Source organism: Salvelinus sp. IW2-2015, linkage group LG13 (assembly GCF_002910315.2).
Source record: "Salvelinus sp. IW2-2015 linkage group LG13, ASM291031v2, whole genome shotgun sequence".
NCBI classification, from domain to species: Eukaryota; Metazoa; Chordata; class Actinopteri; order Salmoniformes; family Salmonidae; genus Salvelinus; species Salvelinus sp. IW2-2015.
In genome coordinates this window covers 18,884,324-18,899,722 of record NC_036853.1, presented here as the reverse complement: position 1 = coordinate 18,899,722, position 15,399 = coordinate 18,884,324, and the positions used below count along the sequence as shown (strand labels likewise).

The window sequence follows — 15,399 nt, the reverse complement described above, 5'->3', positions numbered from 1 at the left end:
CCACTATTATTTATATTCTAACTATAGAATTATAATAAACATTCTATTTTCATGATTCCACAAGTTCACCAAAGTGTTTTGATCTAAATCGCAATTGCAACATTTGGTTAAAATAAGGCCTAGTATTTTTGCCCATATTGTGGCAGTGTGGAAATGATCTCAAATGAGTGCAGGAAAAGCAGAAATTGATGGAAATGCAGGAAATTATTTTAGGTTAAAGTTGAATTTAACAGTATAAAACAATCCGAATGGCAAAAGACCCATTGAAATAATTTAGAATATGTGTTGCCACCCTAGGGTCACGCACTACTCATAAAGCAAATGTAGAACTTTTCTTAATAAAAAACATAAAATACCGTCATTCTGTCAAAAATMTGAAAAATACCATTGTGATATTTTGGCCATATCGCCCAGCCCTACCTGTAGGACCATCTATGGGCACCAGACTTTGTGCACCCCCACTTTTATACAATCTGGCGGGGGTCTGAGGGTTCACCTCCTGAACATTTTTGCATTTTTAAAACCATTTTCCTGCAGTTCTATATTGTTTCTCAACAGGGAATCCATGTTTACTTGACAGAACACAACCTTTTTTCTAAGGTTTTTGTCACAAACTAAATTGAAAGACTAGTTTAAGAAAAACTAGTCTAGTTTCTTGACTAGTTTACTACCGTAAAACTTCAATTAATAGCCTGGGTGTTTATTTGCTTAAATCACTGAACACAACAGGCCCGTATTACAGACTGGCTTATATTTGAGCCAGGCGTGTCTTTCCTTAATGCACACAGCTTTTGCTCATTTTCATAGTTAATTGTTTAATTCCAGCATTCACTTCCAGCATTTTAATAATTTTCTTAATTTCCTACYCTGTGTTATCATTTAAACACTGTCACATTTCTTATGTCTTTGTATGCCTAAAAAAAAAAATTATAATAATTTTCCTTGACGGTATAATTATTCTCCTCTTTGACTGTGCACTTTCGCCAATAGAGGGCGATTTGGCTGATTTCTAGTGGTATTAGAATGTACCAGTAGCCACCAAAATAGAGCTCGTTCTGCAATTTATTTTCTCGGGGGCATGCCCTCCCGGTGCCCCCCAGCCCAGAACTCCCTGGCTGGCAATTATTTCTATCTGGCTGGCTACTCCATGCACTTACGGAAAACACTGCTGCTGTAATTGATGGAGCACAGCACAGCCCAGAGCAACAGCTCAGCTCCGCTCTGGAAAGAGAATCCCCTTCCTATTCCCAATTACACACATTCAGTCTGTAGTAGAACGGCTGAGATTCTGTTTAACGCAACAGCACCACTGCAGTGGGATGGCGAGAATGGGCACTGCACCTTGTTATTAGCCATACTGGAGAGACACACTAGCAGTGCTGCTGCTCCTGTCCACAGTTAGCCCCCAGCAGCAGGTTTCTGTGCACACCCTGACCCCTGACTGAGAACCGTGCCTGCTGCCCTGCCCTGCCCTGGTGCGAACTTGTGTGTGCAGCAGGGTGGAATGGTTTTTGCACACAGACAAAATGTGTTAGTGCATCTCCTGGGAGGAAGTCTCCACTCTAGCCCTGGCTTCAGTTTTTACTTAGCAGCACTTTGTTGTGTGATTTGTCTAATGTAAAAAATGTTCTGTGCTGGGTTCTGATAAAASAACTATCTTACCTCCTCCCTTTCCTTGCAGGCCTATGTCCTGTTTGCTGACCTCATGGTGTAACCAGGTGTAAAGATGAGCATAAGCAGTGATGAGGTCAACTTTCTTGTGTACAGATACCTACAGGAGTCAGGTAGGCTCCAACGCTCAAACCACATGTCCATTCACATTCTGTAAACACTGGTAACAGACAGCTGTTGAAACAATGTTCTGTATATTCTCCTACTCATGTAATGTTCTAGTGCTATTAAAGGGTGCCTAGAAAATGTGCACTACAATAACAACCACAGAGCTATTTGAAATGTGCTATTTCCAGAGTCACCAAAGGGAGGGATCTGCTCAGTATAATGTGCTGCCTACTGACATGCTGCTCATGCTCGCCCCCGACAGGATTTTCCCACTCAGCCTTCACGTTTGGCATAGAGAGCCACATCAGCCAGTCCAACATCAATGGAGCCCTGGTGCCCCCTGCTGCCCTCATCTCCATCATACAGAAGGGCCTGCAGTACGTGGAGGCCGAAGTCAGCATTAATGAGGTGATCTCATCTCCTCCTCATTCACACAACTCATTATCACAGCATCTCATCTCAGCCGACTATCAGGGAATCTGTGGACTTTATTACCGCAAGCCTAGTATAGTGTGATCAAATGCAGAAATCAGCAATGGTTTGATCACAAATCAGAAAGAATATGTATGCGGTGCTAGGTTTCTGCTCTTCAGTTATTATGCAGTTATTAACCAATGTAGCTTTATAATGCATTGCATTATTATATTATATAATAGATGGTTCTCTAGTGATTATTTTTGAGAGTGTATTTATTATTCTTTAATTTGAGTTATAACTGATGATTTTAGCCTACCATTGCTTATAGCTACAGTAGTTATTTAGCAGTTTGCATTTGAGTATAACCAGCTTGTCTGGTGTCCCCAGGACGGCACGCTGTTCGACGGACGGCCGATCGAGTCCCTGTCGCTCATCGACGCGGTAATGCCGGATGTGGTGCAGACACGGCAGCAGGCCTACCGAGACAAGCTGGCCCAGCAGCAGGCGGCCCAAGCCCCCCCGGCCACCACCACCAACTTGACGGCCAATGCCAAGAACGGAGAGAACACGGCCAACGGCGAGGAGAACGGAGCTCACACCTTAGCTAGTGAGTCTGAGTCCTCGGCCCTGGCTTTAGTGTTTATTAACTATAACACAAAGAGAAAGGAGGGAAACAAATATTTGTAACATTGTTGAGTCAATGCCAATGCTGGATGTTTTGTTATTCAGATCTTGCACATGCTGATGAGGTGCTCTCTGTGTGCCATACAGACAACCATGTCGACATGATGGAGGTGGATGGGGATGTGGAGATTCCCCAGAACAAAGCCATGGTGCTCCGAGGTCACGAGTCAGAGGTGTTCATCTGCGCCTGGAACCCTGTCTCCGACCTGCTTGCCTCCGGGTCAGTGTCTGTCTCTCACTCTCTCAATTTCAATTTAAGGGGCTTTATTGGCATGGGAAACAGATGTTACATTGCCAAAGCACATATATATATATATTAAATATATATATTGTTGTAATGATGTGCAAATAGTTAAAATTAAATCAACATAAATATAGGTTGTATTTACAATGGTGTTTGTTATTCACTGGTTGCCCTTTTCTTGTGSCAACGGGGCACAAATATTGCTGCTGTGATTGCGCACTGGTATTTCACCCAATAGATATGGGAGTTTATCAAAACTGGATTTGTTTTAGAATTCTTTGTGGGTCTGTGTAATTTGAGGGAAATATGTGTCTCTATTGTCATACATTTGGCAGGAGGTTAGGAGGTGCAGCTCAGTTTACACCTCATTTTGTGGTCAGTGTGCACATTAGCCTGTCTTTTCTTGAAAGCCAGGTCTGCTTTTGGCAGCCTTTCTCAATAGCAAGGCTATGCTCACTGAGTCTGTACATAGTCAAATATTTCCTTAATTTTTTGGTCAGTCACATTGGTCTGGTATTCCGCCACTGTGTACTCTGTTTAGGGCCAAATAGCATTCTAGTTTGCTCTGTTTAAATTTTTATTTTATTTCCAATGTGTCAAGTAATTGTCATTTTGTTTTCTCATTATTTAGTTCGTTCTAATTGTGTTGCTGTCCTGGGGGTCTGTTTGTGTTTGTGAACAGAGCCCCAGGACCAGCTAGCTTAGGGGACTCTTCTCCAGGTTCATCTCTCTGTAGGTGATGGCTTTGTTATGGAAGGTTTGGGAACCGCTTCCTTTTAGGTGGTTGTAGAATTTAACGGCTATTTTCTGGATTTTGATAATTAGCGGGTATCGGCCTAATTCTGCTCTGCATGCATTATTTGGTGTTTGTCCCATTTTGTGAATTCTTGATTGGTGAGCAGACCCCAGACCTCACAACCATAAAGAGCAATAGGCGCTCTCGCTCTCGCTCGCTCGGGCTTTCTGTGCTGCTGTATTGCATTGTACTGTGCTGACTGTCCCTCCACGGTGCAGGTCTGGGGACTCGACGGCACGGATCTGGAACCTGAGTGAGAACAGCACCAGCAGCTCCACACAGCTTGTACTGAGGCACTGCATACGCGAGGGAGGTCAGGACGTCCCCAGCAACAAAGACGTCACATCATTAGACTGGAACGTGAGTCAAGGGTCCACACTCACTCATAACTTAACACAACCCCTCAAATTCCATAACTTTATTTCCACTTCTCCTTTTCTGAATGTTAGGAGTCACTTGAAACTGCTTTAATGTTTCAAAGCTTTGACCTTGCTACTGTTTTGCTCTGTATGTTATTTATCCTTGCAAGGGAAAGTTTCAATGAGCAGGATTATGTTCCTATGCTGATGTGCTGAACAATATGTATTTGCTTTAAAACCTTTTTATTTATACAATTTATCTCTTTCCACCTGACAGAGTGAGGGTACGTTACTAGCAACCGGCTCATATGATGGATTTGCCAGGATATGGACAAAGGATGGTGAGTTGCCACTTTTTACTGCTTTTTCAACTCACCATATTGTCAGTTTCCGAAACACTCGCCTCTCTAATATAAATGATTTGAACCCTAGGTAACCTTGCAAGTACCCTGGGTCAACACAAAGGTCCCATTTTTGCATTAAAATGGAACAAGAAAGGAAACTTTATTCTTAGTGCCGGAGTAGATAAGGTAAGAACCCAAACAGGCTTTTATTTTTGTTATGAGCTCAAGACTTGAAATACTATCATGACTCATTAACCTCTTCTGGTAGTCAGGACTAAAATAACCTTGTTATTCTTAGACGTGTTCTAATTTAATGTTTTTCTTTGTGTGTATGTGTGTGTGTGTTTCTCCCTGTAGACTACAATCATATGGGATGCTCACACAGGAGAAGCAAAGCAGCAGTTCCCGTTCCATTCAGGTGCACTGAATTATCCATTGGCTTCTTTCCTCTTAATTAACCCTTATTAGACATGTATCAGTACATACTTACGTGACTATAAACAGTAAGGGTATTTTTGTGCCGAATCATTCCTAGTTTCTGTCAAGCACAGACAAAAGACGTAGAGTTCTATGTTGTTTATTCATTGCGTTTTCTTCCGCTCTTCCTCTTGTTGTGACTCAACAGCACCTGCTCTGGATGTGGACTGGCAGAGCAACAACACGTTTGCCTCCTGCAGTACAGACATGTGCATCCACGTGTGTAAGCTTGGCCAAGACAGGCCTATCAAGACATTCCAAGGACACACAGTGAGTCAGCCCCCATCACCCCACAGTGTAGCACTGCTCCTGCAGACATTATGGAAGTGCCATGTTCTATGTGTCAGAGACTTTGCCCTTTCTCTGTCTGCGCRGATAACTCTGTTCCCCTCCGTTCCAGAATGAAGTGAATGCAATCAAATGGGATCCAACCGGTAACCTGCTAGCCTCTTGCTCAGATGACATGACGCTGAAGGTAAGATAGGAATGAAAACCAGCTGTCTAGCTACATCTTGTATTGTCAGAGTTTTTGATTACTGTCCCTGTTAAATAAATTATATAAATAAATACACGTGCACTGTGTAATGTTGTGCTCTGGATTATGTACCAGAAATTCAAATAATTTATGTGTTGTTTATATCACTCTATCATTTTTCTTAGTTTCAATTGTGATGAATACCACTCGACAAATTGTCGACCTGAAAAATAAACCAAGTATAAAACCAACCAAACATTCTTATCTTTCTGAACATTCAGCTTTTTTGCATGATCATCACATGTAAAACATTATTTTGTCATTTTACCATGCTAGATCTGGAGTATGAAACAGGACACGTGCGTTCATGATCTGCAAGCTCACAGCAAAGAGATCTACACTATCAAATGGAGCCCCACCGGTCCTGGAACCAACAACCCCAATGCCAATCTGATGCTTGCCAGGTACTGAAACAGAAGCACTGCTGCGCCCTCTGTGTCGGCATTCATTTTTTGGGATGTGCGAGCAGCATTACTGACATAACAGCGGTGTGGCCCTGTTCGAGGGTAATGGACTGATGACCACACTGTTTCTGGGCCAGTCACAGTCTTTGTGCCCTGAACAGAAACTCTGAATTGCAAGAGTTTGTGTCTTGCTGTATTGGGGCTTTGTTTGAAGTGAGCTATGACTATGAGCCAAGTATTTGCTTCTGGGGAGGCAGATAGATGACAGTTTTTCCTGTGTTCCTTGCAGCGCGTCCTTTGATTCGACGGTGCGGCTGTGGGATGTGGACCGAGGCATCTGCATCCACACGTTAACCAAACACCAGGAGCCTGTCTACAGTGTGGCCTTCAGCCCAGACGGCAGGCATCTGGCCAGCGGCTCCTTCGACAAGTGTGTTCACATCTGGAACACGCAGGTACAGTCTGACACCATCAATCCCCTGGCTATCCGTCCCCTGACACTGTCCCGCTGTCCAGCTTGCATGTAGCGGGGAACTGTTAGTGATATTACCTATTAGCTATTTTGTTACTTAGGTCGGTGGTAGTGCTTATTTTGGAGACTTTAATTAGGCTTTCGAATGGATTTAAATCTAAGCAAGCTATGGCTGATTTTTAATGGAATATCTACATAGGCGTACAGAGGCCCATTATCAGCAACCATCACTCCTGTGTTCCAATGGCACGTTGTGTTAGCTAATCGAAGTTTATAATTTAAAAGGCTAATTGATCATTAGAAAACACTTTTGCAATTATGTTAGCACAGCTGAAAACTGTAGTGATTGTTGTGMTTGTTGATCTAACGTCTTCTCTTCCCTTTCCACAGACTGGCGCTTTAGTCCATAGTTACAGGGGGACAGGGGGGATCTTTGAAGTTTGCTGGAATGCAGCAGGTGACAAAGTGGGAGCAAGTGCATCAGATGGATCTGTGCGTACTAATGTTTTGAGCATTTTCATATACTTTGTTTTTTAAAATGTTTTCTATTGTGTTGTCGCCAAAATAAAAATGTAGCACTCTGAGATGTATATCTCAAATAATAATATACTAAAACTACAATTTCTTGTTTTTCAGGTTTGTGTATTAGATCTGCGGAAATAACACTGCTTGTTGGAAGCCATGGACCGACAATGAATGTGTACATAGCCAAAATGACTGTCCCTGCCCCATGCACTGCTAGTCCCGCTTAAACCATGGCTGGCCACTACAGACCAGAAACAAGCACCCCGACACAGCAGATTCAGGAGCAAGGACACGCTCTGTGCAGCAAGTCGTTAGAACCAGAGACATTAAAGGGACACAGACAAAAAAATGTAAATTAAGAAAAGAAAAAAGCAGATCTGTATATGTACCAACATTTGGAAGCTATTTTGCTTTTTGATCTTTAAACCATGCTCATCAAGACAAAAAAATATGTTTTAACTTTATTGGTAGTTCAGTCTCTGTGTGCTGACATATCGGCTTTCCAATCCTGCGGCCGGCAGTTAGGTTTTTAACAAAATCATTTATATTATTTCAATGTTTAAGTTTATATTTTTTGGGGTCACAAGTGGAGGAGTCATCTTTTTATACACACTCACAAAACTGTTATTTGAAAAAAATCATATTTGGTAGTGTACGCTTTGTGGTTCAAAACAATATCGGGACTTGAAGAAAAATGTCATTTTTTCAATTGTAGTTTTTACTGTTGACATCTAAATGCAGTAGTTTTTTTATTTATTTTTTCTAAAGAATACATTGTTTCTCCTGACCATAATATGAGTACAAATTAACATGGGCGCACATGAAAGAAGAGGCATTATACATCTAGATGCTTTAAAACCATGTTTATGGTTGGTTTGTGCACCATCGATTTCGCTAGAGAAACATTCCATGATTCCCTCCTGGACAAAGCTGTACTGCTGTAGCTATCATGTGGAAACACATCAGGTATTGGATCGGTTAAAGAAGAGAAGCAGACAAATCAGTACCTAATGACTCTCCCCCCCCCCCTCTAGTGTGAAGGATTGGAACTGTGATGTACACTGGACCTTTCACAACAGTGTTACCACTGGGGAAACACGGAGGCCCCTTTTACAACATATAGCAAAAAGGGAAGACTTGCTTTAAGTTTTGTATTCTTCTAATGACTACTTAGCTGATAATGTGTTTCTCTCACTGATTATTTTCAAGTACATTTCATATTGCTGATTTATCATATTTGTGTCACAACAAAACTTCCATTAGGGTTTTACTCAAAATGGTTTACATTTTTATAAGACAAAGTTTTTTTTTATTCCTCTAGATTATTTCCCAAACTAGATATTGACAGTGGTTATTTGGATCACAAATAAGCAATGCTGTTTTCAGTGGAAAAATTTAATCTTAAAGCAAGTCTGGGTGTTGGGCCAAGAATCAGAAATCACGTGGAGTAACATACACATATACATTATTTTTGTGCTGCATTTTTTTTTAAAGTAGTTAAAAAGTGAACTGAATTTGAAGCAGTCATGCAACACTGTGTGGTATAATTGTACATTCGTGTAAATGTATCTTTTCAAATCATTGTGAGCAGAGAAGTCCCCTACTGGTCAGTAAGCAATCGACAGTTACAGTGGCTTGCGAAAGTATTCACACCCCTTGGCATTTTTCCTATTTTGTTGCCTCACAACCTGGAATTAAAATATATTTTTTGGGGGGGTTTGGATAATTTGATTTACACAACATGCCTACCACTTTGAAGATGCAAAATATTTTTTCTTGTAAAACAAACAAGAAGACAAAAAAACTAAACTTGAGCGTTCATAACTATTAACCCCCCCCCCCCAAAGTCAATACTTTGTAGTGCCACCTTTTGCAGCAATTACAGCTGCAAGTATTTTGGGGTATGTCTCTATAAGCTTGGCACATCTAGCCATGGGGATTTTTGCCTATTCTTCAAGGCAAAACCGCTCCAGCTCCTTCAAGTTGGATGGGTTCCGCTGGTGTACAGCAATCTTTAAGTCATACCACATATTCTCAATTGGATTGAGGTCTGGGCTTTGACTAGGCCATTCCAAGACATTTAAATGTTTCCCCTTAAACCACTCGAGTGTTGCTTTAGCAGTATGCTTAGGGTCATTGTCCTGCTGGAAGGTGAACCTCTGTCCCAGTCTCAAATCTTTTGAAGACTGAAACAGGTTTCCCTCAAGAATTTCCCTGTATTTGGCACCCACCATCATTCCTTCAATTCTGACCAGTTTCCCAGTCTCTGCCGATGGTAAAACACAGCATGATCCCATGCTTCACTGTGGGGATGATGTTCCCGGGGTGATGAGAGGTGTTGGGTTTGTGCCAGACATAGCGTTTTCCTTGATGGGCAAAAAGCTCAATTTTAGTCTCATCTGACTAGAGTACCTTCTTCCATATGTTTGGGGAGTCTCGCACATGCCTTTTGGCGAACACTTAATTTTTTTTCTTTAAGCAATGGCCACTCTTCTGTAAAGCCTAGCTCTGTGGAGTGTACGGCTTAAAGTGGTCCTATGGACAGATACTTCAATCGCCGCTGTGGAGCTTTGCAGCTCCTTCAGGGTTTTCTTTGGTCTCTTTGTTGCCTCTGATTAATGCCCTCCTTGCCTGGTCTGTGAGTTTTGGTGGGCGGCCCTCTCTTGGAAGGTTTGTTGTGGTGCCATATTCTTTCCAGTTTTTAATATTGGATTTAATGGTGCTCTGTGGGATGTTCAAAGTTTGTGATATTTTTTTATAACCCAACCCTGATCTGTACTTCTCCACAACTTTGTCCCTGACCTGTTTGAAGAGTTCCTTGGTCTTCATAGTGCCGCTTGCTTAGTGGTGTTGCAGACTCTTTGGCCTTTCAGAACATGTGTATATATACTGAGATTGTGACAGATCATGTGACACTTAGATTGCACACAGGTGGACTTTATTTCACTAATTCTGAAGGTAATTGGTTGCACCAGATCTTATTTATGGGCTTCATAGCAAAGAGGGTGAATGCATATGCACGCACCACTTTTCAGTTTTTTTTTWATATATATATCTTTTTTCATTTCACTTCACCAATTTGGACTATTTGTGTATGTCCATTACATGAAATCCAAATAAATATCTATTTAAATGACAGGTTGTATTGCAACAAATAAGAAAAATGCCAAGGGGGATGAATACTTTTGCAAGGCACTGTAAGTCATTTTGGATTGAATTTTTAACAATTTCATTTGAAGTGGGACAAATCTGAATATTCACCAATTTCTAGATATCCGGTTAAATGTAGTGTTTTTAAAACAAAGCAAGCCATTCTAATTTTAACGATTGCAGAGTGAGGTTTTGCTTTGATGGAACTGTGAGGATCCAGAAGCAACTGCGATGGCCAGGATTCCTTGTCACCCTTGTTTAAGCCTTATATCTTATCGGTTTATTTTTTAAGGATATTGCTAGACATAGGGCCGGATGCATGGGCCCATATGAAGCCTACTCCTGGTCTCATAAAGCACTTTCAATGGAAACATTGAGGATGTTTTAGTCTTCGAGTAGGTTTAATCAGGGTCTGCAATTGTCCCATAAATTAGCATTTTATACAAAGTGTAGACCTTTTAAATCTGTATAAACCGTCTACTCTAAGTAGATTGCACCATCTGGACACTATTTATTATACAGTCCATGACAGTGGAAAGGTATTTGAGGTTTTCTTTTATGATAAATCTGCTGTCTTAGTGTCTGCTTTGCCCTTCATTTTCACTACCTGAATTCTAATCATATTTTTATGATGTGTATGTCCCCTGGACATTTTGTACTCTTTTAAAACTTTTGTAATTCATATTTCTTTGTAGCCTAAAGGAGTAAAATGTTTGATTATTGGGGATACTCAAGTACTGTGTGTTCCAGTTTAATGATTTTTTTGGTTCCACATTGCATCATGAGTGCCCACACCCCACCCTTGGTTTCTCAAGTTAAGTTTTGTTTTTGCAGATTCTCCTTGCATTGCATTGATCTGTTGTAATTTTAACCAGATCTGAAAAAAGTCCAGAATAAAATATATTTTGATATTAATATATATAATTTTTTATTGCATTTTCCCGTGGTTGTTTATTCTAAATGTTCTTTATAAACCCAAAGTCAAATGTGTAAGCTAGTGAGATGCATAAATATGAAATCATTCTTAGTAGGGAAAGAAGGCGTAGGCAACTTGTCCATAGTGAGATCCCAGACATGCTGTGGCATCATACCAGTTATTTTCAGTTTTGGTGATGCACCAGTCTGCACATTTGATGTATAGACTAAAATAATTCTATCTGCTCTGGTTATGCTGTTAAACAATGCATATATTGAGCTGTAAATATATAGTTGTAAAGACTCCCTAACAGCAGGACTACTGTTAATTCAATAAAGCCCTTTTGAAAACAATTAAATGAAAACCAAACAGTACATGAAATGGTTGGCCGTAGGAAATAACCCTGATGCAAATTTTATTTGTCACATGCTTTGTAAACGACAGGTGTAGACCAACAGTGAAATTATTACTTACGGGCCCTTCCCAACAATGCAGAGAGAAAGGAACTAGAGAAATAATGGAAAAGTAATAACACTTTATAATCAAAGTAGTAATAAATACAAAATGACTAATCGTAACTTTGTTATATATACTGAACAAAAATAAAAATGCAACATGTAAAGGGTTGGTCCCATGTTTCATGAGCTGAAATAAAAGACCCCCCAAAAAGAAGATATATATGCTTATTTCTTCAATTTTTGTTTACATCCCTGTCAGTGAGCATTTCTCCTTTGCCAAGATAATCCATCCAGCTGACAGGTGTGGCATATCAAGAAGCTGATTAAACAGCATGATCATTACACTGGTGAACCTTGTGCTGGGGACAATGAAAAGCCACTAAAATGTGCAGTTTTATCACACAACARAATGGAACAGTTGTTTCAAGTTTTGTGGGAACGTGCAATTGGCATTCTGACTGCAGGAATGTCCATTAGAGCTGTTGCCAGAGAATTGAATGTTAATTTCTGTAACATAAGCCCTCTGCAACGTTGTTTTAGAGAATTTGGCAGTATGTCCAACCGGCCTCACAACCGCAGACCACATGTAAACGTGCCAGCCCAGGACCTCCACATCCGGCTTCTTCACCTGTGGGATCATCTGAGACCAGCCACCTGGAGAGCTGATGAAACTGAGGAGTATTTCTGTCTGTAATAAAGCCTTTTTGGGGGGGTAAAACTCATTTTGATTGGCTGGGCCTGGCTCCCAAGTGGGTGGGCCTATGCCCTCCCAGGCCCACCCATGTCTGCGCCGCTGCCCAGTCATGTGAAATCCATAGATTAGGGACTAATGAATTTATATCAATTGACTGATTTCCTTATGTGAACTGTAACTCAGTAAAATCTTGCATTTATATTTTTGTTCAGTATACACAGGGTACCAGTACAGAGGCAATGTGCAGGGTTCAGGGGTAATTGAGGTAGATGTGTACATATAACAAGGATTAAAGTGACTAGGCAAAAGGATAGATAAACAGTAGTAGCAGCGTATGTGATGAGTCAAAAAAAGTTAATCAATGCATACAGACCGGCTAGCTGTTTGGTTAAATCTTTAACTAACTAGTTAGCAGTCTTATGGCTTGGGGGTAGAAGCTGTTCAGGTTCCTGTTGGTTCCAGACTTGCATCGGTGCCAATTGCCATGCAATAGCAGAGAGAACAGTCTATGACTTGGGTGGATGGAGTCTTTGACAATTTGTAGGACCTTCCTCTGACACCGCCTGGTATAGAGGTCCTGGATGGCAGGGAGCTTGGCCACAGTGATGTACTGGGTTGTACGCACTAACCTCTGTAGCGCCTTGCAGTCAGATACCATACCAAGCGGTGATGCAACCAGTCAAGGTGTTCTCAATGGAGCAATTAGGGTTAAGTGTCTTGCTCAAGGCCACATTGACAGATTTTTCACCTAGTCTGCTCGGGGATTCAAAGCAGCAACCTTTCAGTTTCTGGCCTAACGCTCTTCACCACTAAGCTACCTGCCACCCGCTCAAATATTTTTTTTGCCCCCTGAGCGGGAATGACTGTATTGGTGTGTGTGGACAATGATAGATCCTTAGTGATATGGACACCGAGGAACTTGAAGCTCTCGACCCGCTCCACTACAGCCCCATAAATGTGAATCATTGTTCCTCTGCTCGTTCCTCCGTTTCCTATAATCCACAATCAACTCCTTTGTCTTGTTGACATTTAGGGAGAGGTTGTTGTCTTGGCACCACACTGCGGATGAATCCCAGAACATATTCCATTCTGTGCTAGCGAAACAGTCCTGTAGGTTAGTATCCGCTTCATCGGACCACTTCCGTTTTGGGCGCATCACTGGTACTTCCTGTTTGAGTTTTTGCTTGTAAGCAGGAATCAGGAGGATTATGGTCAGATTTGCCAAATGGAGGGTGAGGGAGAGTTTTGTATGTGTTTCTGTGTGGAGTAAAGGTGATCTAGAGTTCTTTCGCCTTTAGTAGTTACGGGGCGGCAGGTGGCCTAGTGGTTAGTGTTGGACTTGTAACCGAAAGATTGCAAGTTCAAATCCCCGAGCTGATAAAGTAAAATCTCTCGTTCTGCACCTGAACAAGGCAGTTAACTGTTTCTAGGCTGTCATTGAAAGTAAAATTTGTTCTTAACTGACTTGTCTAGTTAAATAAAGGTAAAAATAAATTAGTTGCACTGGTGACATTCAGGTATAAATTAGGTAAGAAGGATTTCAGTTTCCCTGCATTAAAATCACTGATCACTAGGAGTGCTGCCTCTGGATGAGCATTTTCTTGTTTGTTATGGCCCTATACTGCTTGTTGAGAGCGCTCTTAATGCCAGCAAAATATAGATGTAAACTCTTGGTAAATAGTATGGTCTACAGCTTATCATGAGGTATTATCATGAGGTTGGGAGGAGTGTTGTAAATTGTTCTCAGCTATCTCCACGATACTCTGGATGACTTCGAAGGCCACAGCAAACAGGAAGTAAATAGGCAGGATCCAGTGGAGTTGGAAGACCCGCTGGCCCATGGGCAGGGGCACAGTGAGGTGTCTGGGAGGAGAGGAAGAGATGAGAACCTGTAGGAACTAGTTATCTGTATCACTGATAAAACAGTAGGCTACTGAAAACCCTCTGATCCGGAGGCTCGCAGCATTACAAAGATGAACAACAACCCAACTTCAGTGTTCAAGGAGAAAGACACCACTTTGTCCAACATCACCACAAATCCCTAGGTAAAGGGTACACATAAATATAGCTTTCTGTATTATCATTGTTTCTACTTACCATAATATTTAGTTTGTATACTTAGGGCTCTATTCAATCTGTATCGCTGAAGCGTTATGGATTGTGCGATAGAAATGTAAAGGTCATTTCCGATTGAGCCGACATTTGCAGTGTTTATCCTGAAAGCAGTCTCCTTTAATGCGGGAACATTGCCTTTAAATTTCAATCCCACTGTAACGCTGAACGTCCGCGATACGGATTGAATAGAGCCCTTGATTAACATAGCTCATGCGAATAGTTTGAAATTGCAATCAAGCTCAAATTCATAGCCAATATACAGTTAGAAATTAAGTGATAGGACCGGGTGACTCATTTTATTTTTGCTGTAGCTGGATGAGTAATGAGGCACTTACCCTTGGATCACAGGACGAGACAATACAAATGATTCCAAATGCAAGCAGAGACATGAGCCCATTGGCAAAGCTGTCAAAGAGGAAAGACAAAATGGATTGTTTGGTTAATACCATGAAATCAACTTAATTAGTCAATGTAAGCATCCTGAATGCATCAGAACCTTTTCTATTACAGGGGCAGAGAAATATTCTATTTTTATGGTTGTGGTAATGGTCAGAGAGTGAGAAAGCAAATGGCCTGTGAAATCATCTTGTGATGGGAGGAATTCAAAACCAGATGGAGAAGTTGTCCTTTATACCCTTCTTGAACTGCATCTGTGGAAGCTCTGTGGCAATGTCCTCTCCCAGACATTCGACATCCATTCCAACTTGGTGTGCCAGTGTGAGTTCACAAGGCTATCAACTGAAACAAAACAACAAACACAGTCAATATACAGTATCTACAATGCACCAAATCTACAGTTTACGAAAGCCCTGTTTTTTTGTAAATGTAAATACATTGGTACTGGTATTTTTCCTGATTCATATCATTCTGGTATTTTGATAACTCTTAACTGTAGAAAGGAGAGATAATGATGCCACATCAATGAAAGGCAAAATTGTGCTACTGTGAAAAATGATTTATTGCATATATATATATATATATATATATATAAAAATGTTAGGCTGAAGCATTTCAATGAGTTTCTCAGCCT

General features: G+C 41.1%; 1 protein-coding gene across 3 annotated transcripts in view; it reads left to right on the top strand.

Moving 5' to 3' along the window:
- LOC111972237 (F-box-like/WD repeat-containing protein TBL1XR1) overlaps positions 1-11,101 on the top strand; it is a 44,245-nt gene extending 33,144 nt beyond the window's left edge. For 2 of the 3 annotated variants that reach the window (XM_023999175.2, XM_023999174.2), the window contains 14 exons: positions 1,682-1,784; positions 2,042-2,187; positions 2,584-2,803; positions 2,926-3,100; positions 4,139-4,280; positions 4,557-4,620; positions 4,712-4,809; positions 4,981-5,041; positions 5,249-5,370; positions 5,501-5,575; positions 5,912-6,039; positions 6,329-6,494; positions 6,902-7,003; positions 7,148-11,101. In XM_023999175.2, coding sequence (XP_023854943.1) covers positions 1,727-1,784; positions 2,042-2,187; positions 2,584-2,803; positions 2,926-3,100; positions 4,139-4,280; positions 4,557-4,620; positions 4,712-4,809; positions 4,981-5,041; positions 5,249-5,370; positions 5,501-5,575; positions 5,912-6,039; positions 6,329-6,494; positions 6,902-7,003; positions 7,148-7,174 — 1,584 coding nt within the window. In that variant the 5' untranslated portion in view covers positions 1,682-1,726 and the 3' untranslated portion in view covers positions 7,175-11,101. The remainder of the gene's footprint in view (positions 1-1,681; positions 1,785-2,041; positions 2,188-2,583; positions 2,804-2,925; positions 3,101-4,138; positions 4,281-4,556; positions 4,621-4,711; positions 4,810-4,980; positions 5,042-5,248; positions 5,371-5,500; positions 5,576-5,911; positions 6,040-6,328; positions 6,495-6,901; positions 7,004-7,147) is intronic. The other variant, XM_023999176.2, reaches the window with a different exon arrangement.
- Positions 11,102-15,399: the final 4,298 nt, after the last annotated feature.